We start from the raw sequence: 23,189 nt of genomic DNA on the forward strand, positions 1-23,189 counted from the left end.
CTCTGCTGACGTCAGTTACATTGACACACTGAGCTATGTTAGGGCTTATGAAGCATAGAATGTTTTGTATGTATGTTAAACATAGTTTCGTCATGGAAACAAATTACCTTTTCTATTGGCACTTTTGGCCGTGCCAAGTCAAACCATGACGCGCAGATTTGCGTTTCCATTCCCAGTGTATTCCCAGCGAGCTGCGCTCAGATAGACCCGAGATCTACCATAACATGGGGTGCAGGAAGAGTGGGGGGCGCCCCGCTGTGTGGGAGTCGGAGATAGCGAAAGTGATCCGGGCGGGTCAGACATGGGAGGTGGTATAGGACTACCGGAAGAGTTATTGTAGCTTACATTACAACTGCGGGGCGTACAGCGAGGGACAATCACGATTCCATCTAGAAACTAGAAATGTGTCCCTGAGCGGAGGATTTTAAAGCTGCGATAACTCTTCTCATCCCCGGTTACAAAGTAAATAGTCTCCACGGGAACTTGGGGAGTGGGATGAGAGGGATCAGGGGGTGGGTAGGTCACAGTGTAAAAAGAAAATAAATAAGGCTAATAAATATTGTGGTGGAGTGGGAACAGACATTACAGTTACCGTACCGCGCGCAGGAGCTGAATGGGTTGGGGTTTGGTGGGGGGTGGGTGAAAGGGTGGAGGCGACTTTCTTTTATTATGAGACGTGGGGTTACCATGGAAACTGCATCCCCTTTCACGGGCCAGCCAAGATGGCTGTGGTGGCGCTCGCAGCTGCATAGCACTAGAGTAGCAAAAGACTCGAGCGGAGCCATGTTATATACCTGATGGTTATGACCTGCTATAACAAGCCGGTAAAAATAACTGGTGAAATCTGTGGAATTTCGATATTTACCCTGGTTTTTACTCACTAATGACTTCGGTTTGTTCACATTTTGTTTTTATATTCTTGTAGGGAAAAAGAAAAGTAAATCCATGCAATAAGAAAACGACATAAAGAAACTCAAGGTCCTCAGTGGATAGCATGGCCCAGGAAACGTTGAATCCATGTTAAGACATTCCAGGCTCCAGTTGGTAGGGCTGGAGTGCAGACACTGCTGAAATAAACTGCCTCCTGCATAGGCAGAATCCAAGTGTTTCAAATGTATTTATTTCGGAAATAAACCCCCTCAAATAAAAGACATAAATAAACATAAATGTGGGACACATCACATCGGTCGCTGACCACCCTTCGTCACAATATTTACAATTTGAGTGTACTTACTACATAGATTTGAGGAACCAACTTTAATCCCATGTCCTACATCAGTCCTAGTGCTGATCATCTCTGAATGTAGTCTGTGGTGTAAGCCATCCTTTGGAGTACGCAGGATGTATAATAGAGATAACAACAACACGTGGCTCCCATACCTCACTAAGCCCTGCAAAACTTTATTTAGGTTGGATGCCTTCTGTACAGTTCAGCAGAGCAGCCCGGGTATGTTTTAAGCAAACTAAGCAAATACAAAAAAGTGTTCAATTAAATAAGATCCTTGAAAAGCTTGTGTTTTGAGCTCTAGCAGCAAAACGATTGTATGCTTAGAACTGGCCTACGGTAGTATAAATAACACCCATATCTGATGAGGCTTCCATTTACTGTTCAATTAAAATGATTGTCTTTAAATCACTTTCCTTCCACGCCATTTCTTACTGCAGAGCAGGGCATCTCAACTTATACAGTCTATGCCGTTTCTCTTGTTATGCGTTGTACTTGTAACATGCTGCCACCAAGTGGTAATATGTGGCAAATACTCCTGCTCTACAGCGTAACCATCTACAGTCACTTCCACACAACCCTTTTATCTCGTCTCCTCACTACCTCCTAAGCCTTCCAAATCAAATAGCGCACATCAGCCATGGGTGACATGGGTACTTACTTAATTGTCACTGCAGAAGTCATTGAAATGTCTGGATAGTCTGGATAATGTCTAAATGTCTGGACATGCGATGTCCTGCAAAAATAAAATCCTAGAGTTACACGGAGGACCCTGTGCCGTCGCTATATGCAGGTTCATTAGTGTTTGGCAGTTTGGTCCTATTTCCGAGACGTTTGAAAAATCCCAAAATGTCCGACTTGTGCCAGACATTTGTACTCTTGTCAGGACTAATTTGTGGTTTCTTCAGAAGGTTACCTGCCAGGGCCTGACTTGATGTCCCTGCCTGGCTTTGTTTCGAAGACTCCTCAACTGGTAGCACAGGAGGAAATGGAAAATTTGTTTTACTCCTCTTCTCCTCCATGGGTGGAGGGCTCCCGTCTTCCAAGCCGTCGAACAATCTCGGCGTAATCAGACTGGCGTAAAGCCCAGACTCCAATGACTTCATCTTCCCCAGGTCTCCTAACAAAGGCTTAGTTCTCTCTTTGAGCGGCATCCAAACCTCGTCTTCCTCCTCCGCCTGCTTGGCCGAACCGGACGGCAGACAAAGTGTGTGGCGTCGTCCAATGGCGTTGGAGAGGGGGATATCAGAGAGGGGTCGTTTGGCGGGCTCCTTGCCATCCTTGGCCTCTGGGAAACCTCGGAGGTCGTCCAGGTCTAAGGTGCGCCGCTGGGTGGACTGGCTGGTGGGTCCCGGGGACTTGACGTTTCCCAGAACCTGGTCGCCCGAGGTGACGCTCCCTCGGCTGCTCTGGTACCGGAGGACCTTCCTGGACGCCTCGCGCAGCTTCTGCGCCTCCTCCGGCGTGTTGCCGACCGGCTCCGCCTCCTGCTCCTGCTCCTCCCGGTTATATATCCCAACGACGCGCCCTCCCGTAGAGGTGCTGCTGTCCGGCTTCAAGGCGGCGATCGCCGCAACGTCGCAGTCCGACTTTGCGTTGGGAGGCTTAACCTCGGGAGTCTTTGAGGAAATATCCTTAACCCTGCTTGGAGGCGGGGGCTCGTCGAGCCGAGAGCTGTCTGTCAGGTTGGGGGCGGCGGAGTCCTGTCTGATTGGTCCCTTCTCCTCGGATAGGACGACCAAACTCCTGCTGGGACCTGTGTGGTCCGCCATAGCCACGGCACAGATCTCTGAAAGGCTCCCATTGTTAGGGCTCCCATTGTTAGGGCTCCCATTGTTAGGGCTGCCCTTCCCGAACTTCCCTATCCTCCTCCGTGATGAGCGGCTGGAGGCGAAGGTGTGCAGGAAGGACTCGAGCTCCATGCCCTTCGACTCCTTTTCCCAGGCGCAGGTGGCAGTGGAGCGACGCTTGGCAGCGATATGCAGCCGGTTCTTTTTCTTGATCTCCGATGCGATGCGATCTTTGTTCTCCTGCAAGGAAATTATCCGTTTTATTTCTGATGGTACTACTGACAGCTTCCCACTACACTTCTAAACTGTAAAGAACCAAAGGGGAAGTCATCAATCATATGGACCCCATTGGAATTGTTGTCCTATGTACTGCCCCAAATTGTAATCCTCCTGTAATTTAATTTGTTCTCTTATTGGTCTTTATCTTCTATTTGGTTGTATTAAGGGCTGGAATTATCTTGTTTTCAATGTTCGGTCATTTTTCCCTCCGCAAATGTGTGCCATCTCCTTGTCTACTCTTTGAACCCTGTTTTCACCAGGCTCTAACCGAACCTTAAAACTAAACCTCACCCTAAAACCAAACCCTAACCTCATCCCAAAACCAAACCTCACCCTAAGAACAAACCACACCCTCAAAACAAACCCTAACCTCACCCTAAAACCAAACCCTAACCTCACCCTAAAACCAGACCCTAACCTCACCCTAAAACCCTTACCTCACCATTAAAGAAACCCTAACTCATATGATGAAAATCGAACGGAAGGGGGCGAAGTTCGAGCGCTTCTCTACCTGGATCGCCCTCATGAACTTCTCACAGAAGGTGCTGAAGATGGTGCAACACTCCTGGAGTTTGAACTTGCTGGGGTCCTCGCCGAAGAACTGGGCCACGCTGTCGCTGGCTGCATTGAGCGCCTCCAGACTCTGCTGCGTTTCAGCCACTAAAGAGGCAGCACCCTGGAAGACAGCAGACGTAAATATATCCGGTCACTGGAATCATCGAAATGATGGTGATCGAGAGGGGGTTCAGCGTCGAAGATGTGTACAGGTGATGCTGAGAACGGCATGGACTTTACAGTGAAGTCAACTATTTATTTGGAGCTAACTTCTGGACTCCAGGAGTGCCTGGTCCATTATCTCTAGGTCCTAGTACCTTCAGGAAGTCATCCATCAGTGCCTTCAGATTTTCCTGTTTCTCTGCTTCCTCTTTGGCGACTTGCACTCGCTTGACTTCTTTCTGAAACTCTGCACTGATGTCATCCTTGTTGATCCTGGAACCAGGAAGCAGAATCAAGAGCCATTGTGGCATCAAAACAAACAACCATAGAGGAGACGTTGAAGGTTTAAAGGTGTCATGCTCAGCTATTATTCTAATATAAGAGAGTCCCGCTTTATGAGCCTGTTGGGAAAAACCTGGCTATAACTCTGAAAAATAGCAGAGAAATTGGACCATTGACGTTATTGTTCCAGAATGAGCGTTTTCCACTGGCTCCATTCTGAGCAATGGTCTAACTTTTTTGTTGAAAGGAATGGAGACCTTGATTTTCCACAACACTTTAATGAAGAAGGACTCTCTTATATCAGAACATAGCCGAGTCTGAAGCTTCCACTTTAAAATCAAGTCTGTCTGTCGGTACCTTGAAGCCGCTCCGATAAGTTTGAGCTGCTGAGGAAACTGAAGCAGGTTGGAGTCGTACTTATCGGCTTCCTGTCAACACAAAACGCAAGGCAGAAAGAAAAGGTATTCCATGAGTAGATTTAATAAAGGTTTCAAGGACTAAGTGTGACAACACCAAAACGACTGAATCCTGTCCCCGGGGGCGAAGGAGGAGAGAGTTACCATGACAACGTAATGCATCAGGTTCATGCCAGGTTTGTTGGCTTTGGTGTCCACTAGTTTCAGGAGCGATGACATGCGAAAGCCGATGGCGCTGCCAGCATAGCTGCCCTGACATCACAAAAAAGAAAACATGAGATGATGGCGTTTCTCAGAACCCTTGCTGATTATTCTGGTATTTAGCCTTGAGGTTTGACTATCCCTAACTCTATGTTATGTTGTTATTATTTAAATCGATTGCTCTATTGACAGAGCTGCCACAGAGGCTTTCCTTTCTTTTAAAATGTTGAGGGTTAAGGCATTTTGTTTCTCCTTAAAGGGTTTTCCTTAAATTGTTGTGCTTACAAAACATTGTTCAATATCAATGTTCCAGTGAACATCATCAGACATTAGCCACTCACAGCGTTCAAGTGATTTCCCGTTTTCCGCACCAGAAGGATGACAGAGTGAAGATTTTCACACTCCAGGAGCTCTGTGAAAAAAAATAAAAAAATCATAAATATTAAATGTTTCTCACATCGTGTACCTGTTCCACTCGTTGCAATTTGAAGGGTTGGCAAAATTTCCGAAAACAAGGTGAAAAGAGAAGACATGCTAATTGAAAACTAATATAAACTGATATATATACACACATACATACACACCTACTTATTATTTATTAATAACATACTTATCATATATCAATAAAAAATGCTATAAAAAACAGCTAGAACTGCCCCATTGACAATTTTGATGACCCGAGCCACCCTGCCACTTTAAATTACATTTATACAAGTAGTCTAGACATGGGTAAAAATCTATTACCCTTGGCAGCGGCTGTCAACAAAGTTATGGACTGCTTCATGTCCTCCATAATGGGGAAGAACTCTTCCTGCAGCACCAGGCAGTTGAGGCGTTCTTCGTAGCTACAGGGCACAACGCGATACGTTCCAACAGGTTTAGACAGAAGTGAAGAGGAAGAAAAATGTAGCTGATCCTCCTAGTTACAGCACGTTGGTGTGGTGCATAAACATGGCTGCATAACATGTTTTTCGAACCATGCATTGTTGAGTGTGTGAATAATATGAGTCCATTTTTATTCCATGGTGACTGTAAATTCGATTTTTTAAATGAAGTCACTCACCTCGGGGTTTTGACCAGCATTAACATGAACAGATCGGCTTCGGCAAGGGCTGCCTCTTTGCCTTTAAACTTTTTCAAATCTCGCACCTGTATCCATTCATCCAATCACCCGATCACCCAATCACCCATTCATCCCGAGGACACCACACTTCATTACAACAACAGTTATCCTTTGGTTTCCCTTCAAAGGAATACCATTGCAACTATATGAAGTAGTCATTAAACTCAGACATTAATTAACAGAGACAGCATGAGTACTATTTCAGCTTGCTGGATTCTCTTTTTACGGTCATATTATTGCTCTACAAACTTCGGCCAATCAGCTTCAAGGAATATGGATTGGAAAAAAAGAAAAGACAAACATGCCACATACCTCTCCTTCCTCCGGAAGCATCTTGCACAGCTCCCTGAGTTTCCCAGTGCCAAACCCGGTGCTGGTTCCTGAGCTGATATCTGCGATCATGTCCCGTACTGGCCTATGGGGGGCAATAGAGACACAGGAACAGGGAGCTGAGTGGGACGGCTAGCAGCCTGTGTTTACTTCTCTGTTCCTAACCATCTCCTTGGTAATGGGAAATCACACGGGCTGCCTTTCCGTGCTACACCCATACACTGCATGTGTGCAGCAGGGCTGCTAGACTGCTCGAGGCCAACACTACAAATCACTTATTCAAAGGCACATCGACATCACCCTATGACGTGTGTTTACAGCTCAGCTGTGAAAAATGCATGTTTTATCCCGGAAAACTATGTGTCATCATAACCACTCTCCAAGTAGTCCAGGTCGGGAAGCATTACTTAATATAAAAGAAACACACCACGAATGACACACGACACAGAAGAGTTTTGTGGTTGTACGAGTTCATTAAGCCTAAAGCACTGGTTTCATTTTGCAATGCGTCGGCCGCAGGTCATCTGAGGGAGTGCATCTGAGGGAGTGCGTTGGGGAAACAGCTCTCAGGGCTGGCCTGCGTGTACTGACACGCAGGCCAGCCCTGAGTAAGAGAGGGAGTGGGGGTGTGGGCGTGGGCCAGGCGAGCCTTGGCAGTGTGTACATTGGGATGGTGAAAGATCATTCATGGCCGGGTGATCGTGGTCAATGACTCACCGCCGGAACTGCTTCAGGAAAATCCCTACGTTCATGCTCCTCTTTTGGCTCAGAATGGTGACCTAGGATAAGATGCAACGAAACAAGTTTGCATTAAAAGATGATATGTACTTCTTCAGAGAAAGAAAATGTGCGTGTCACAGAACAGCAATAGGAATTTTAGAAAGATAAAGAAATAATTATTCCAATTAAAAAACGAACTACCCCAACAAATTGTTATATTTTTTTTTTTACATGCACAATATGAGTAGTATAAATGTTCATAAAAAAGGAAATAAACTGATAAACTGCTATAAACAGCTGAAGCCCAAACAGTATAAGGATAATCAAAGGCTCATGATGATATGCCATTGTGGAGATAAGGATAGGGTTTCAGTGTTGCTTTTAATGCCATTAATCAACCAAATACCAATCCCATTACTCACTATTAATCCTATAGAGTAATGGTGGTAAGGATAAAAGCATGCATAGACTTCACTGATTACTGATCAACAAATCAACAGCTTATCACAAACCAGTGCGTGCTATTATATTCCTCATGTCCAACTCAGGGATCATAATTCAATGATAAAATTCAATATCACATTTATTTCCATGTGTTAGCATCCTCTTTGGCCCTCCATTGTTTGTCATTGCCCCGATACAAACACTGTACAAAGTAGACTAATGGAAGGGAGAGTTTATTATTTGGTCAGAAAGGTTTTTCAGAAAAAAATTCTGTCCTGACAGCAAGTGTCAGTATACAACTGCCGGAAGTACAAAGTCTAATGCCAGCTGTTTGAGTACATTTCCCTACTCCTAGAAGTGAACTATAGAGCCAAGATTGTTAAACAACACACGCTGTACCTGACACACAAATACTCACGCAAGGGGAACCTAGAGAACTGTAAAACTGGTTTACAAAACTGTTGACAATAGACGTTTACGGGGAAGTAAAGCGGACACAAAAGGGAAGTTATGCGCTCATTACAGGATGTAGAGCAAATAGGAATACAGAATGGTATCCCAGTATTATTCATATGAATGATACATATTATCTCATTTAGATTATTGAAGAGGAACACTTACTTAAGATGATAAATGTCCAACATGTGCTATGCTATATTTCATATACTATGCTACACTATGCTATAGGCCTTATACATAGGTTATATGCTAATTATCAGTACACTATACAATTTGTGCTGTGCCACACAATACTATATATGATAGGTTATGCTGCATCTGCTGCACTCTCCTAAAGGTTAGGCTACGATACATATGCTATGAGTTTTTGCAGTGCTATAATCCATAAATACATGTGCCATTCCACTCTAACTATACAACATATTCGGCCCTACAGAATGCTATACTACAGCACAACAAGAGCTACACGCCTTCTCAGACCACATAAGTGATCTGTTCCCATGATCGGACGAAGTCCATGTCGATCTAAAGAACAGGCCTTGCTATGTCAGCAGTTTCAAGGACAAATACCAGACGGTCATCTTCTAGCCACAAACACAATGCACGGTCAACGGTTCACGCTTATCCGGCAGAGCTTCAGAAGGGGCTAAGATGTCTGAAGTTTAGGCATTTGGCTAAAGATGAAGTTTAGGTGTTAGGTGAGTGATGGTGACGTTTATGTTTTAGGTAAGAGATGGACAGTTTAGGTCATAGGTAAGAGTTGGTTAAGTTTAGCTATTAAGTTAGAGATGGTTAAGTTGAGGTATTATGATAGAGATTATGAAGGTACAATACGTGACATTGACACTGATTGTTTAAAATAGCTACTGCAGTCGAAATTCACATATTGGAGAGAATGGTCTCCGCTCGCCCACTTCTCCCCAATCTCGAAGCTCACACCACTTGCCAGGTGTGGACACTGAACCAACACGAGTGCCTAAAGAGCAGAGCGCAACATCTCACTTTTAAATCGGCGCAATTATTATAATTTATAATAATGACGATGAGTCATTCACTGTAAGCTGATCAGCTAATGTTAATATTTGCATGTCTCTTCTCTTCTCGTCCTTCTGGGCTCTGAGCTGTCTCCCTCTTTCATATGTTACACCAAGATTTACAAGTATTTTAGCACGGCTCTGGTCATGGAGCTTTCTAATGGAGTTTAGTAGAATCTCAGTTGCTCTTGAGTGTTTGCTTGCTTCCATGGCTACAAATTTGCTTCATAATTGGCAACCCGGTATCCTGAAAAAAGAGTGAACCATATCACACAGGCCAAAACAAAAACAAATTCTCTGACCCAGAACCTATGTTTGAACGAGAACTTACTTGTCAGAGAAGTATTTTGACTTAGCGTGTTACCTTAATCTCTGTTGACATATCATGATAATTTTATGATCTAGCATAGTATATTAATTACATACATCTCCTTTGAGTGTATGAATTAGTTGAGAGAATGGTTAAGTTTAGGTATAAGGTTAGAGATGTTAGCATGGGTATCACATCCACAAATTATCTTATCATCGTGATTAAGTGTGACTTGATGTTTTGCGTAGTTAAGGACATGCTGGGGATCTGATCAGGACTGAATCAAATCAGGAATGGCGGTGCCCCTGATGGTACTCACCGCCTCCCCGCGGCCTGCAGAGGTAGGCTTGATGCTCATGCGGTGCAGGGTCTTAGTCTTCATGGAGCCCAACCCCGGGCTGTCGTGGCTGAAGAGCTCCTCCATGCGGTCTGTGTCCAGCTTGTACTCCCCACGGGGGCGCTCGGCCGTCCAGATGTTGTGCTTGCCCTCCACGCTGGCCGTGGGCAGAGCATCCCAGTGGAATGGCTTCAGATTGTGACCCGAGGAATCTACATGAACCTTATTACCCGGAGGGGGTGGTGGTGGTGGTGGTGGTGGTGGGGGAGGGGGTGGGGGTGGAGGCGGGGGTGGGGGAGGAGGAGGTGGTGGCATCTTCTACCCAAAAGATCTCTGACCGATGTGCAAATGGCCTACATGGCATCGCAGGACGGGGCCATCTGTTGTCATGGGAGGCACAGTCAGAACAGAAATTGTTTTCTTCTTTTATTGTAGCTGCATGATGACCGTGAGACAGTGAGCAATTATTAAAAAGGGGAGATAACAGAGATAATCTTCTTGTTAACATCATAAACATGAGGCTTGGCAAGTAGATTGGAAGATCAACGTTTGACTTATAAAAAGTAGTTACACAATCCCTTAAACCCCATTAAACACTTCCAAGCAGGAAGGACCAGATTGAGGGAAATAATTACCGACCGTCCGACTTAATAGACAGTTTATTAATTTGGTTAGACGGCCGTTTTTCCGTCAGTTAAAGGTCAATTCGATCAAAGAGAGACATACCTTTAGTTGTCTTAGAGGCGCTCAACATTATCCAAATAATCCATAATCCACCACAGGCCCCGTCTGTTTCTGTGCTCGCTCGTGTAACAGCACGAAGCTCTGGATATCATCAAGTGGACTCGCAGGACGAACAGCAAAAGTCACCTGGTAGTCCACACACCCAGTTAACCCTTTCACGTTCACGCTCCACCTCTGCGTCCTATGCTGCGCCCACTCGTGGTCTGCAGAGACCTACTTCTCACCCCAGTTGGGAGGTCCCGCAGTGTACTTGTAATTCGCTTTGGATAAAAGCGTCTGATAAATGCCCTTAATGTAAATGTAAATGGGCTACACGCACCACGTTACGCGCAAGGCGTAAGGTAGAGCGGTGGGTTGGGCAACCGGTTCACCCGTTGCCAAAGTTAATATTGATATGTGGACTGTACACAATAACTTCACCTGAGTGATTAAGGTCGTAATGCCATACCTGTCAGCTATCTGAATGCTAACGATGGCACTTAGGGTTAACCAAAACTTATGTAATAGTGGGGAACGTAGCATTCACATATTGGCCAAAGAAACGTGTCCCAGAGTGGTCAGTGGCCAAGGTAGAGCTATCAAACGACAAGCTCTTTTTAAATAGAGGTTTGAACAACTGTGCATTAAAAAACAAAGACTTGGCAAACTAGAATGAGGTTTCAAATGTTTGTGTGGGTAGGGCATCCGATAAGTGTGAGATTGTTGGATTTGTATACAAAACGGTGTTGCGTTAAACCCATAATTAAAGGCCTTGCGTTCAACCTTTTTATTCCGGAATATGACATCATGCAGACGGTGCGTACCATTTAATAATTAGCGAATCGTTTAAAGCACATTTGATATGCTGTTAATGTTCATTGAAGTCATCCTCACACAATACTATTAATACGAGTTTCATCAGTGTTTTAAGACACCTATGGTAGAAACGGCTAATGCCCAGCTGGTATGTTTTATTTCTATACACTGTTCATTAAAAAATATCTTGTCCTGTGTTCTCTTTCACAAGTTAATCCCGTATCTTTCTGAGGGTTTAGTGCCACACACACCTTTTTTTGAATGACGAATCACACATTTTTTAACGTCTGACTGTTGATCACAGGATAATAAGACAGAAAGCCCTTTCGATATATTAGAATGTATTTTCATGTACATCACAAAGTGCCATACATCTTTCGGACTATACAAAAACAAAAGTAGACAGTGAAGTATCTTGAACACAATTCAAAAGATACGTACAGCATTAGACACAGAAAATAAACTATGACAAAACAGAAAACATAACATAAAACTACAACAAATCTTGTACCTGTGTAAAAGAAATAAGTAAGTAATTGGAAATAGAAAAATACGAAATCAAAAAGCTTGTGTCCTTGAAGAAAGCATTACATCAACATGTGATACTGTAAGTGTCATATCGCCAATTCCGACCTATCGTCAAGTTTGTTATTTCTCACCCATAATTACAGAGGGGTACTCTTTTATACTGATATTGCTACCCCACAATTCAAAGCAAGACATCCAAGCCATAAAAATAGTCTTTCTGAGCTTCTGTTGCAAGGCCTGACTAAACATCACCAAAAATATTCTTTACATGCTTCGAGACGTATTTGCTTTTGAATCAGGAACAGCAGAAAAAATAGACATACGCTAAACCAAGAAGTTAGTTATCCCAAGGGTGGACCTTCTTTCAGGGACAAGTTCAGAAAGGCAATCCATTTTGTTTTATTGATAGATTTTCATTGGTTCTAAATTCATGAAAATGTCTCTTTCCGTGTAAACAGATTCTCTGGATGTCTGAGAATGAGTGACGGATAAACTGAAGAATAAGACCTTGAATCACTGGTCAGTGAATTCCTCCACAGGTTGGTGATCAACACGGAAAACAATAACGGGACACACATGGCAAATGATTGAACGATAAAGTTAATTGTAATGCAAATAAAACGCATATGAAAGTGGTAGGAAATAATTTTGACACATCAACGGACAAACAAAACAAAAATAATCAAAATCGAAATCGAAATCATTGCACGATCTATGAAAGCCAAGTGATATTGATTGGACAAGACAAGTCATCGTCTTTACATAGTTCCCCATAACCAACAAGCGTCTTAAAACCTCCAATTAGTCCACTTCGTTACCGTCAGACCCCCAGTCCCTGCCCGCCCACCACCTCCATCTCCGCCCCCACCAGGTATGCCGCATGTTGCTGTCTACTGTTCCTCAAGCCAGGAGGGTTTGTCGGCTCCGGGCTTTAGCTTGACGTTGAACTGGACCAGAGTCTGCTCCAGCTGCTGCTGGTTGCCAGCGAAGTAGGCGGAGATGGCGTTGTGGAAGAGGAGCAGCTGTTTGTGCATCACTTTCACCTGCAGGGAGGGGATGGGAAGAGGAAGAGGAAGAGGAGGAGGAGGAGGAGGTAGAGGAGAGGAGATAGAAGAATACAGGAGATGAGAGGAGGAGGAGGAGGAGAGAGTAGGACATAGGAGAAGGGTGAGGAGGACGCAGGAGGTAAGTCATTTGGTTATGAGCTACTTGTAAAACCTTTATCCGAAGCCATTTACAATGTATAAAGATACAGGTCCTTAAAGTGTAATTCCGGCGCAAATTGAACCCATGTTGTTGGCTTGGGGCATTGAGTTTCACTTCTAAATCTGCACTACACTTTAAGTAGCAGGAAGGTGCGTGGGGGCATCTTGCCCAAGGAATGCCGACAGGTAGGCTGTGGCCATTTGGGTTTGAACCCTGAACCTTTCGGCTGGGAGTCGAACCCCCTAATCAGTGTTGCCGCAGTTACTTTGAAAAAGTAATCAGATTCTTGATTACTATTTACTCCTTAAAATAGAAAGTTAGTTACTTCGCTGATTGCTTGATTTTAAAAGTAACTAAGTTAGATTACAAGTTACTTTATTAGTTACATTTAGCTGCGACAACACCCCCTGCCAAAATACAAAAATACAACCGGTTTTGCCAATACTAACTTTTTGCCCCCCCTGTCAACAATTGTTCTTCCACCCCCCCCCCTCGGCAACAATTGTTCCGGGGACAGTGACTTTGACGACGAACTTTATTCTGATTACTGGTTTGAAAATAGTAACACGTTCGATTTCTCGTTACTGAAAAACCTGGTCCGAGGCCAGTAACGCGTTACTGGCATCACTGCCCCTAATACTATTAATAACAACAATACTATTGGATTGCTACTGACCTTGTTCTCCTCCAGGAACTTGAGCTTGATGGTGACGTCGCTGCGGAGGCGTTCGTACTTGTCTCGGTGGAGGTGGTAGTCCTGCTGGGCAGCGTCGATCCTCATCGCCGCCGCCGCGTCTCGGGGCCCCAGGCTCAGCTCCTCCAGGTCCGACCGGTACGCATCGAACTCCAGCCTGCACACACACACACACACACACACACACACACACACACACACACACACACACACACACACACACACACACACACACACACACACACACACACACAGGGTCACAGAGGCTGGTATTGCCGTTGACCTTTGTGTCTGGTAACCATAACTCTCTCGATGTCTCTCTCGCTCAAATAAAAGCTTTTTTCCGGAGTGTATTTTGGTGCGTGATTGAAGATGCATTAACCGCACGATTAATCCCGCAAAGTGAGTGATCAAACGCAATTAAGAAAATGAATCGCTGGACAGCTCTACCTTCACTTCTCTCCTTCTCTCTCTCTCTCTCGCTCTCTCTTGCAAGCTCCCTTTTCCCCCTCCCTCCCCCCTCTCCCCCTCGTATGGCCAGACGGTTAAAAGGATGTCCTCCGTTGTGTCTCTCCCTCTCTCCCTCACCGTCCCTCCTTCTCACCATGGCGTTGTCATACAGTCTGATAGAGTAGTCGTGTCTCCATCCCTCTCTCTATCTCTCCCTCTCAACTGCTGTTCTCACAGTCTGATGGTCAGTAGGGGGTCTCCCTCCCTCTGTCTCCCCCTCTCTCCTGGCGGCCTCATACGGTCTGCGGGTCAGTAGGGTGTCTCCCTCCCTCTGTCTCCCCCTCTCACCTGGCAGCCTCATACAGTCTGATGGTCAATAGGGGGTCTCCCTCCCTCTGTCTCCCCCTCTCTCCTGGCGGCCTCATACGGTCTGATGGTCAGTAGGGGGTCTCCCTCCCTCTGTCTCCCCCTCTCACCTGGCAGCCTCATACAGTCTGATGGTCAGTAAGGTGTCCTCCATGGTTTTGTTGATCAGGGTGTTGATGCTGCAGACGAAGAAGTTGATGGCTCCCAGCAGGCTGTCTCCGTTCTTGCACAGCAGCTTCTGGGTCTCGGCGTTGTAACCAAACTCATCCTGCAGAGAGAGGGAGAGAGAGGGAGAGGGAGGGAGAGGGAGGGAGAGAGAGGGAGAGAGAGGGAGAGAGAGGGAGAGGGTTTTTCTAAAGGATCTTTAGAAATACAGTGCATACTGGCCATGGAAGGTTACACAAGGGGAGGAGACAGTAGGTGAGCGCAAAAACAGCACAATTAAAGGGAAACTTCACCCATTTCCATTAAGCTTTGTATCGTTAGAAACCCACTCATACTTTTGAATGGTCGTGCATCATTCCCTTATTTTCTGGAGAGACTGGAGAGATCCGTATCGACCTCCAACACTTCCTGTTTAAGATGACGCAATATGACATATGAGTAAGACTACAAGCACTAGTCCCACCCCCTAGGGTGGGACCCACTGACGCTACAGACTTATTAGAGCAGTGCCAGTGGGTGGGACTTCACCAGCAGAAACTAACATCCACAGCGTCTGAAGCTAAGCTAACAGAGGCTGTTGATAAAACTGAAGTACAATTCACTGAGTTCACCAACTAATACTCGTCTTCACTAGAAATGTTGTGTGAAATGATTTTCAAGCAGTCTTGCGGTATCAGCTTGGTAGATGGAACAGCGAGGTGTCCGATAGGCAGAGATCTAGATCAGCGGGAGTGGCCAGCGAAGCTGGGCATCGTGGTGCATGGTGGGAGTTGTTGTCTTCAATCCACAAGCGCCAAAAACTCACTTTCTGCCTTTTCTCGGTCAAGACGGCACCAAATTAGAATTTTATTTTATTATTCGACTACATATAGGACCCAATTTCAATACATATTCATGCCTCCACCGGTGAAATGCTCCTTTAAGTGTTAATTTTCAGGTGGATGAGTGATTAACTCCATTCAACCAATCACACAGGAAAGGTGAGCAATCTACGGACCAATTTGAACGATTTTGATCCAAATTAGACGGAATAATGTGTAATGTTAAAAGATTAACATTGCACAAAAAGTCCCTTTAGAAGATAATAATTGCTCTCCTTTCAACAGTATTCAGCGATGAGAAACTGGCCATGGCGTTAGTTATTAAGCAACAGAAGATGGCAGCAGTATTTGGAAATCAATTGCATCAGAGGGAAAGTCCAGGCAGATATTCATTGCGAAACACAAACTTGAATATCTGACTCTGGATGTGTGGGAGGCTGCACATTCACAGTCTAGTCTAGTCTAGTCATTGACCAGATTAGTACATTCATCAATTAATAAATTCATGCATCGAGTAAAAATGCAAGAACAAAAGAACATAATGTGGTCCACCTATTCCTCCTGGGGGAGGAATAGGTGGCGTGAGGTAGTAGGGAAGAAGAGAGGTAGTGGGCGGCTGAGGTCCTGCAGGAGTGAGGCCTCCGAGGAGTGGGGTACTGGAGGAGGCGGCGGCTTACCTGCAGCTCAGGGGACTTCTGGCTGAGGTCGGCGAAGGAGTCGCCCAGGGCCTGCTGTGTCTGCACCATGTTGTTGAAGTGGCTGATGAGGGCGGTGGCCAGCCTCAGGACCTGCTCGTACTTCACCTTGGTCTCCCGGAGCACCTCGATCTGGGCCTCCAGCTCCAGGTCCACGGTCCTGGAGCCCCGGCCAAACCGCTCCGACAGCATCTGCTTGGTGCACTGACGGGACACGCAAACATGGGATCATATGTTTGCATGGCATCGTTTACTTAAAGGGGACCTATTATGCTATTTCGACTTTTATGACCTATAAACGTTGTTATAATGATTGATAGTCATGTTTAACCATACACAAAAAACTACGTAGATTTTCGGGAAACTCTTCCTCTCATCTGGGCGCTTTCAGCCTTCTCTCTCAACGCTCGGTTTCGTCCTTCTCCGCCCCCTCGCCCCCCTCCTGCCAACCCAACTCCGTTGTGATTGGTTACCTTCCTTGAAGCGCGCGCGGGGGCAGATTCGACCAGGCATATGGGGGCGCGGCAGGAGTGCCTCTACGTAGAAGATTTCCCGGAAATGTGAACAAGTGAATCGCAAACGTTGTCCCGAGTGTTTAGCGCTCTGCACAGCCACCCCAGACTGTCAGCAGGGAATACGTCGAAATGCATGTACGGCATTATTTGACACTTTAGTATGGTTAAACATGACTATCAATCATTATAACAACGTTTATAGGTCATAAAAGTCAAAAAAGCATAATAGGTCCCCTTTAAGTGTGAGGTGCGGAGGAAACACATGGGCGAATGAATAGCCAACATGTGTTATTGTGTGATTCATCTATATGGGAAATATGTTATTACATATTTATTATATATGCAATAGGTCTTACAGTTTGCGTGTGCAGTGTTTGCATTTACAGTAGTTTAATAAATTGTTTTGCAAAATGCAAATCTATTTATATTGGGTTACTGAAAACGTTTGTTCAATAACCGAAGCCCTATGAAAGATACACACACATTCATCCATTCACATGCACATTGGTGTAAAAATAGATTTCTGACAGGACGCTTTGATCTGAGCACAAGGCAGGGGGTCGGGGGTCAACATGATCAAACAGCAGGTCCAACCCCACCTGGACGGACACAGAGACGTAACCGCGCTAGCCCCTCTCTGAGCACCCCCCCCGTCCCCACCTTGTAGGTGTTGATGCCCCACTTCTTCACGCTGTCCAGCTTCTCCACGGCGACGCCGCGGGCCACCTCCTCCGACGCCAGCCCGGAGCCGCTAGGGCTGTGGTGCATGGAGCCTGTCAATCAAGCCAGTCGGTGAACACGCCATCCATCATCGACAACCACACACAGTACTCCATAACACACACACACACACACCCAAATCAATGTACACTGATCAATACAAACCCGTTAACAATTCACACACTGATCTATAATAAATGCATACTCACACAATAATCGATAATCCATGAATATGCTTATTGGTCAATAATCACGCACACTAATCAATAAATAAACAATATAGAAACATGAATAAATACACACATCAATAAATAAACAAGATCATTCACAATCAATTAATACACACACTAATCATACTCAATAAATGTACAATAGTGCAAAAACTCAACACATTCTATACTACTACTTAGTATAGACCCCCCCCCCCCCCCAACAGGGGGTCACGGCCCACAGGTTGGGAATCATTGACTATACCTGAGTATAGATTGAGACGTAGCGGGGGGGGGGGGGCTACGACATACGAGAGATGGTGGGGTCGTGGACGGGTGGTGCCTGGGTGGTGACGGTGGTGTTGATGAGGTTGGGGGGGGCGGTGGTGTTGGGATGGTGTTGTGGTGTGGGGTAGTACCTGGGTGCTGCTGAATCATGCTGGTGACGGGATGACCTGACGGGGGGCTGTGCTGGGCGTGAGCGGCGCGGGCCTTCATGCGGATGTCTGGAATGAGCGTGCGGATGAGAGGAAGATGGAGGGAGACGCTGATGAGGTTCAAGAAGAGTCGCCTTAAGGCCTTCCAATCGAACCACAGCAACACGCTACTGAAACCACGGGGTCTGATGTGTTCGATGTTACGTGGATTTTAGATTTACTCGGTCTCGTATATCTTCAGGTTTATGTTTTTATGTTTGCTGATTGTGGGAGCAAACGCACCACAAAGTTTTGTCTTATCTTATGATTGGCTCCAACTCGGCGGAATTTTATAACAGCTAATCAGAAAACAGTTCTAGAAGCAGTAACTAAATCAGGAACAGTGGTTGCAGTAGCACATGTTTGGCCAGAGGTGATGCCCTTGCTTTGGTCAGATTTGAGTGCTTCAGTGACTCTTCAATGTCAGGTCATGTACAGAATGTTCTGATGGTAGAGAGCACATACACAGCTGAGAACAAAATGGTGTTGATGTTAGGGTCAGGGGCGGACAGGAGCAAGGCAAACAGGTGTGGATATCAAAGGTATGTTAATTATGTTAGGAAACATTGTCTTATAATAATTACTATGAGTTATTGTATCTAAAGTCTGTTTTTACACAGTACTAACCCTAACCCTAACCCAATTACTGAGATAACTATTAAGGCACCAATAGTGATTTTCACTATTAACACATGCATCTATCTTCTGGAAGATTTCTGTCTTTCACCCTTTATCTCCAGTGGGTGGCTGTAATACCTATGGATGTGGTGCCGAGTAGGCAACTTGCCCTTCCAGATGTCCAGTTATATCGATTCCGGTAGCTATTTTCACACATGACCCTATCAATGTAATTTTCAGGAACTTGGCAGGGTAAGACTGAATGAAAGGGGCTTAAAATGTAATTAATATAAAAATATGTATATTTATACACACGAGAGGAAGAATTAGTGATTGAAGAATTAAAATAAAAAGGGATTTGATATCCACTGTATAACAAGATTTATATCTACAAGATCAAGAATACATTACATTTGAAACGTTGATGCAGTGGAATGGTTCTAGAGAGTGCAATGAATCGTGCGGTTTTACCATGCATAGCCAGGAAATACAGAACCAAACAAACTTGAAGTGGATATAGGAAGCAGGGTTAGACGTTCTCGTGGCCCTTCAAAGGTTGTCAAGCAACGAAGCCAATTATGACCAGTGTTCATAAACAAAGCATTCAACAGAACAGCCTACAGAATATCATGAGCTCTTTTTTAGAAGCATGCTGCCGGGTTGTTATTGATGTTGAAGAAGCATTTTACAGAGCTGCAAGTGTCATCGGCATCCTTTGTCCAGGCAATAAGCCGAACCCAAACGGGCAGGGGTAAGAGCCGATACGGATCGACAGAGCAAGGCGTTCAGACAAATCGTTGAAATAAACAGAAAGACTGGTTTTGCACACCGACACCTGTTCTCTGCTCAGGAGTTCTCCTTCGGTCCAAATATTCAGGGTTGAAACGAACTGCGGGGCCTACGTAGGAATATGCCGGTACACACTGTTCATTCAACCATCACCTCTGGCTGACAAACAAGGTCGCATGGTAGTAGAAATACAGTGCGATCATTTTACATAAGAACATGAAATGTTCAATCAATCCTACTTCACCTATCAATCTATCTATTGATCTAGATTTTTTTTTAGACACTGTATAAGTTGGAGAACATACACAAAATAATACAACCTCTCTATTGGAGAGTAACACAAACACATTTGTGACATAGGTGTATGAAAACCAGGTTGTGAACTTCAGATACACGCCGGCTTGGGGAGAGGATAGGGAGGAGGTTATGAGGAGGTTAGAGGAGAGTCGTGCTACCTTTGATCGAGCTGGTTGGGATGATCCCCCCAGCTGGGCCGCCATAGCCCCCGGACACAATACTGGTCTCGTTCAGGTTGGGTCCCGACACCATGACCTGCTGCAAGTCCTGATAAACCCAACATACAATCTTCATAACCACACTATAACCTGATAAACCCAACAGATTATCTTGATAACCACTTGACCTGCTGCAAGTCCTGATAAACCCAACCCATTAACCATTTAACTAGATGACCCGATAAACCCAAACCATTGAAATTATAACCACCATCATGCACTGATAAACCGAATACATTATCTTTGGAACCAACTGACATTATCTTTGTTGCCCGACCATAACCTACTGCAAGTTCTGATAAACCCAAACCATAATCTTTATAAAAACACTGTTTGTTGGTGTTTATATACAGTTCCTTTGTAACCTAACTTAAAGACCATATTTTCAGGCAGTCATATTAACAGCGGTTTTCATTTGGTCATTGTTAGTTAAAAGCGACATTAAATAAAGACTAAAACATGTGACTCTACCTGAGACTTTTAATAGGCCTAAAAAAACATCAATAACGAATCTTGCATTGTAAAGGAGAATAGATATGTAGGAGGGATATTTGAGGTCATTACAGAGTCAATATAATGATGTAGAACTATTAGGGGTAACGTTCCATAACCATCTGATGTGCATGAGGTCAAAACAGAGAACCATAATGATGATGTTTGCAGGTCTAGTGTCATTCATTTATTCTCGTCTAGTCCCATACCTTCTCATCTAAGCTCCATTGAATCTGTGCAGCCTGTGTAGAAATGAGACACGACACAAATAGCAGCACAGTGATGATGTGTGATTAAATCTCCCAAAAAAAATGAATATGAATGTTTGGTACTATCCTCTGAACACGGATGTTATGACGCGGATTAGGCCTGAACAGGATTAGATAACAGACTAAACGTCCTATGTCAAACCAGTGATTCAATACTCAAGATATATCATCCACTGGAGAATAACTCATATTTTATTTATACCCTGTAACGTTGAACAGATATTCTGTCAATGGTCTTACCTGCTCGAGGCTGTCATCCCCTGCCAGACTCCCCGTATCCCCGTTGCTGTTAATAGGGATCTCCATCGTGGCAGCTTTACTCATGATGCTGTCTGCCATCACTAACACTTTTCAAAGAGTAACGAATCCTCTACAGACGATGAAATGCCCTCATGAGATGTAACAGGGTTATTTTGATTCGGGTTTTCAATCTAGGATATTACCGGGTTTTGTGTTGAAACGAGTAACCGATGATCTGGTTGGTTAATGGCAGCGTTGCTGATGTGGCAGTATCGTTGAAAGGTTAAATACTGTCGGACGAAACGCACACCGTCGCTTGTGGTTCATTTGAGGCTAAATGCATATGGCTTTGCATGATGCTTTTCTATATTTTTTTGCAATCATTCCTGCATAAATCTTTTAGAAATCCCTCACTCTCCAGCCAAGCTCTGACCGCCTCCTGTGTGCCTTCAAAGTAAGAGCTATTTCGCCGGCAAACACTTTTGCCAACGAATATAAAGTCAATAAAATGGAATGTAAATTGTATGAAACACATATCAAAGTCCTTATTTATGATTAATACTTGCTATTGGCTCCGCTAAATAATGTTTGGTGGGGGTCCTATAATGTAGAGACTTTTACTTTGAAGGCTGATGTTTCGCTTGCGCTTCTTCCACGTTAACAAAGCTGACGAAACGCATTTTAGTTTATCCTTTGATGCAGTAACCTAGTTCGCCACAAGATGTCATCAAAGGTTAACCAACTGAAGAACGACAATTGAATTAGTGTGACATGATCAGAATGTAATGAGGTGCCCTACGGTGACACTTTCATCAGGGTTATTACATTGGAAGGATTTGAAAGGGCATTATGAACAATCTGAAATCCACGTTGAATAATTAAATTAATCAGGCACTGGCTCGATGACTGAATGATTGTGATTAAGCTCGAAATATTTTTAGTTGCCATACAGTTTATCCACCTTTAACTTTATACATACGTTAAAAGTATCAAAATTGGATGGTCATTTACAACATTAACATTGACTTCTCGTAAACTCAAAGCAACCACACAATTTAAAATAGAATAAAACAAGTAGGCCTACTAGAGAGGGACAAGCTGAAGAGAGAGAGAGAGAGAGAGAGAGAGAGAGAGAGAGAGAGAGAGAGAGAGAGAGAGAGAGAGAGAGAGAGAGAGAGAGAGAGAGAGAGAGAGAGAGAGAGAGAGCGAGCGAGAGAGATGGGGGGTTGGGGAAACTAATGGGGAGGGAGGGCTTAAAAGACGATCGAGACACGAAAGAGGGTGAGAGCAAAGTGAAGACAGAATACTAACGTCAGAGAGGTTAGGTCCACTGTGCCCATATTGTAATTACGAATGGCGACGTCCCTTTTACCATGTATTATATTCAATAATATATTTGATATGGAATAAGATGGATGAATATACTATTGGAATGGCCCCCTGCTATACATGCTGGTCTGACAGCAGCTATGAATATGAAATAAATTTCTCCACAGCAGTAATGGGCCGGGCCCCAAGAAGATACGAAGCAAAAGCAAGATCCTATGCATGAGATGTAAACACAAAGCCTTCTTCGTTCCGAACCCTTAATGTAATATCAACACGAGCACAGCTCCCCTGCAAGCTGGAGAAAACACAACTTTGGATATTATTTTGATATCAAACCCCCGAATCCCTCCCCCCATTTCACCAGTATATAAATCACAGCGGGACGCGAGAGAATTTCTTTCTTAAAACACAGCGGGACACAAGACTGACTAACTGCTTTTCTCTCCCCCTCCCCCCCCTCTCTCTCTCTCTCTCTCTCTCTCTCTCTCTCTCTCTCTCTCTCTCTCGCTCTCGCTCTCTCGCTCTCTCTCGCTCTCTTGCTCTCTTGCTCTCTCTATTTCTTTCTTCCCAACCCGCCTTCTTTCCTGAACAGGGAGCGCGCGCGCGTCACCACACGAACGACGAAGTGAGCCACCCGCGTGTGCATGTGAGGGGAAGCGTGAGACCCCAACCGCAGGGAAGCCTGCCACGCCCCCCTGTCATTTCGCTGAACCGTTCATCTTGTTTTTAAATGATCATTAAGCACGCTTCCAGATGTTGGGAGGGAGTTTATCCGCGCACACAGTCTCTGCTGTGTTTGTTCTTCAATAACAAACACAGCTCCGGATTGGAGCTGGAAACCCCAACAAAGAACTCAGACGGAGCACACCGTTGGATTCTTGGAGCT

The 23,189-nt window shown here is 44.7% G+C and overlaps 2 protein-coding genes across 9 annotated transcripts; both read right to left on the bottom strand.

Annotated features, from left to right (window-relative positions):
* Positions 1-1,098: 1,098 nt before the first annotated feature.
* Positions 1,099-10,802, bottom strand: fhdc4 (FH2 domain containing 4). Of its 2 annotated transcripts, none has more exons than XM_060075134.1 (12): positions 10,394-10,802; positions 9,650-10,102; positions 7,081-7,142; positions 6,346-6,448; positions 5,974-6,059; positions 5,655-5,755; positions 5,252-5,322; positions 4,854-4,961; positions 4,651-4,721; positions 4,167-4,284; positions 3,806-3,970; positions 1,099-3,255 (listed from the first exon to the last, which is right to left on the bottom strand). In XM_060075134.1, exons 2-12 carry the CDS (start codon positions 9,980-9,982, stop codon positions 1,984-1,986), a joined length of 2,490 nt encoding a protein of 829 aa, XP_059931117.1. In that variant the 5' UTR covers positions 9,983-10,102; positions 10,394-10,802; the 3' UTR covers positions 1,099-1,983. The 2 variants fall into 2 exon arrangements, with proteins under 2 accessions (XP_059931117.1, XP_059931116.1); XM_060075133.1 differs by having other exon boundaries at positions 9,650-10,047; positions 10,394-10,801.
* A 728-nt stretch (positions 10,803-11,530) lies between these two features.
* Positions 11,531-21,438, bottom strand: LOC132474373 (arfaptin-2-like). 7 transcript variants are annotated; one of them, XM_060075018.1, is made up of 10 exons: positions 20,975-21,438; positions 20,675-20,707; positions 19,914-20,022; positions 19,505-19,567; positions 17,995-18,081; positions 17,307-17,419; positions 16,114-16,335; positions 14,561-14,718; positions 13,617-13,791; positions 11,531-12,777 (listed from the first exon to the last, which is right to left on the bottom strand). In XM_060075018.1, exons 1-10 carry the CDS (start codon positions 21,071-21,073, stop codon positions 12,625-12,627), a joined length of 1,212 nt encoding a protein of 403 aa, XP_059931001.1. In that variant the 5' UTR covers positions 21,074-21,438; the 3' UTR covers positions 11,531-12,624. The 7 variants fall into 7 exon arrangements, with proteins under 7 accessions (XP_059931001.1, XP_059931000.1, XP_059931002.1 ...); XM_060075017.1 differs by having other exon boundaries at positions 19,499-19,567; XM_060075019.1 differs by lacking the exon at positions 20,675-20,707 and having other exon boundaries at positions 19,499-19,567.
* Between the last annotated feature and the right edge of the window lie 1,751 nt (positions 21,439-23,189).

The sequence above is a fragment of the Gadus macrocephalus genome, chromosome 16, assembly GCF_031168955.1.
Source record: "Gadus macrocephalus chromosome 16, ASM3116895v1".
NCBI classification, from domain to species: Eukaryota; Metazoa; Chordata; class Actinopteri; order Gadiformes; family Gadidae; genus Gadus; species Gadus macrocephalus.

Bases quoted from the DNA above. Each gene is read 5' to 3' on its own strand.
- fhdc4 (XM_060075134.1), bottom strand. From the start codon at position 9,982: ATGCCACCACCTCCTCCTCCCCCACCCCCGCCTCCACCCCCACCCCCT. The intron at 7,143-9,649 runs GTGAGTACCATC...ATCTTATCCTAG, and splicing joins CTGCAGGCCGCGGGGAGGCG to GTCACCATTCTGAGCCAAAA. The intron at 3,971-4,166 runs GTACTAGGACCT...GCTGTCTTCCAG, and splicing joins TGATGGATGACTTCCTGAAG to GGTGCTGCCTCTTTAGTGGC.
- LOC132474373 (XM_060075017.1), bottom strand. From the start codon at position 21,073: ATGGCAGACAGCATCATGAGTAAAGCTGCCACGATGGAGATCCCTATT. The intron at 16,336-17,306 runs GTGGGGACGGGG...GTGTCCCGTCAG, and splicing joins GGGGCATCAACACCTACAAG to TGCACCAAGCAGATGCTGTC. The intron at 13,792-14,560 runs GTGAGAGGGGGA...GTGTGTGTGCAG, and splicing joins AGACTGTATGAGGCTGCCAG to GCTGGAGTTCGATGCGTACC.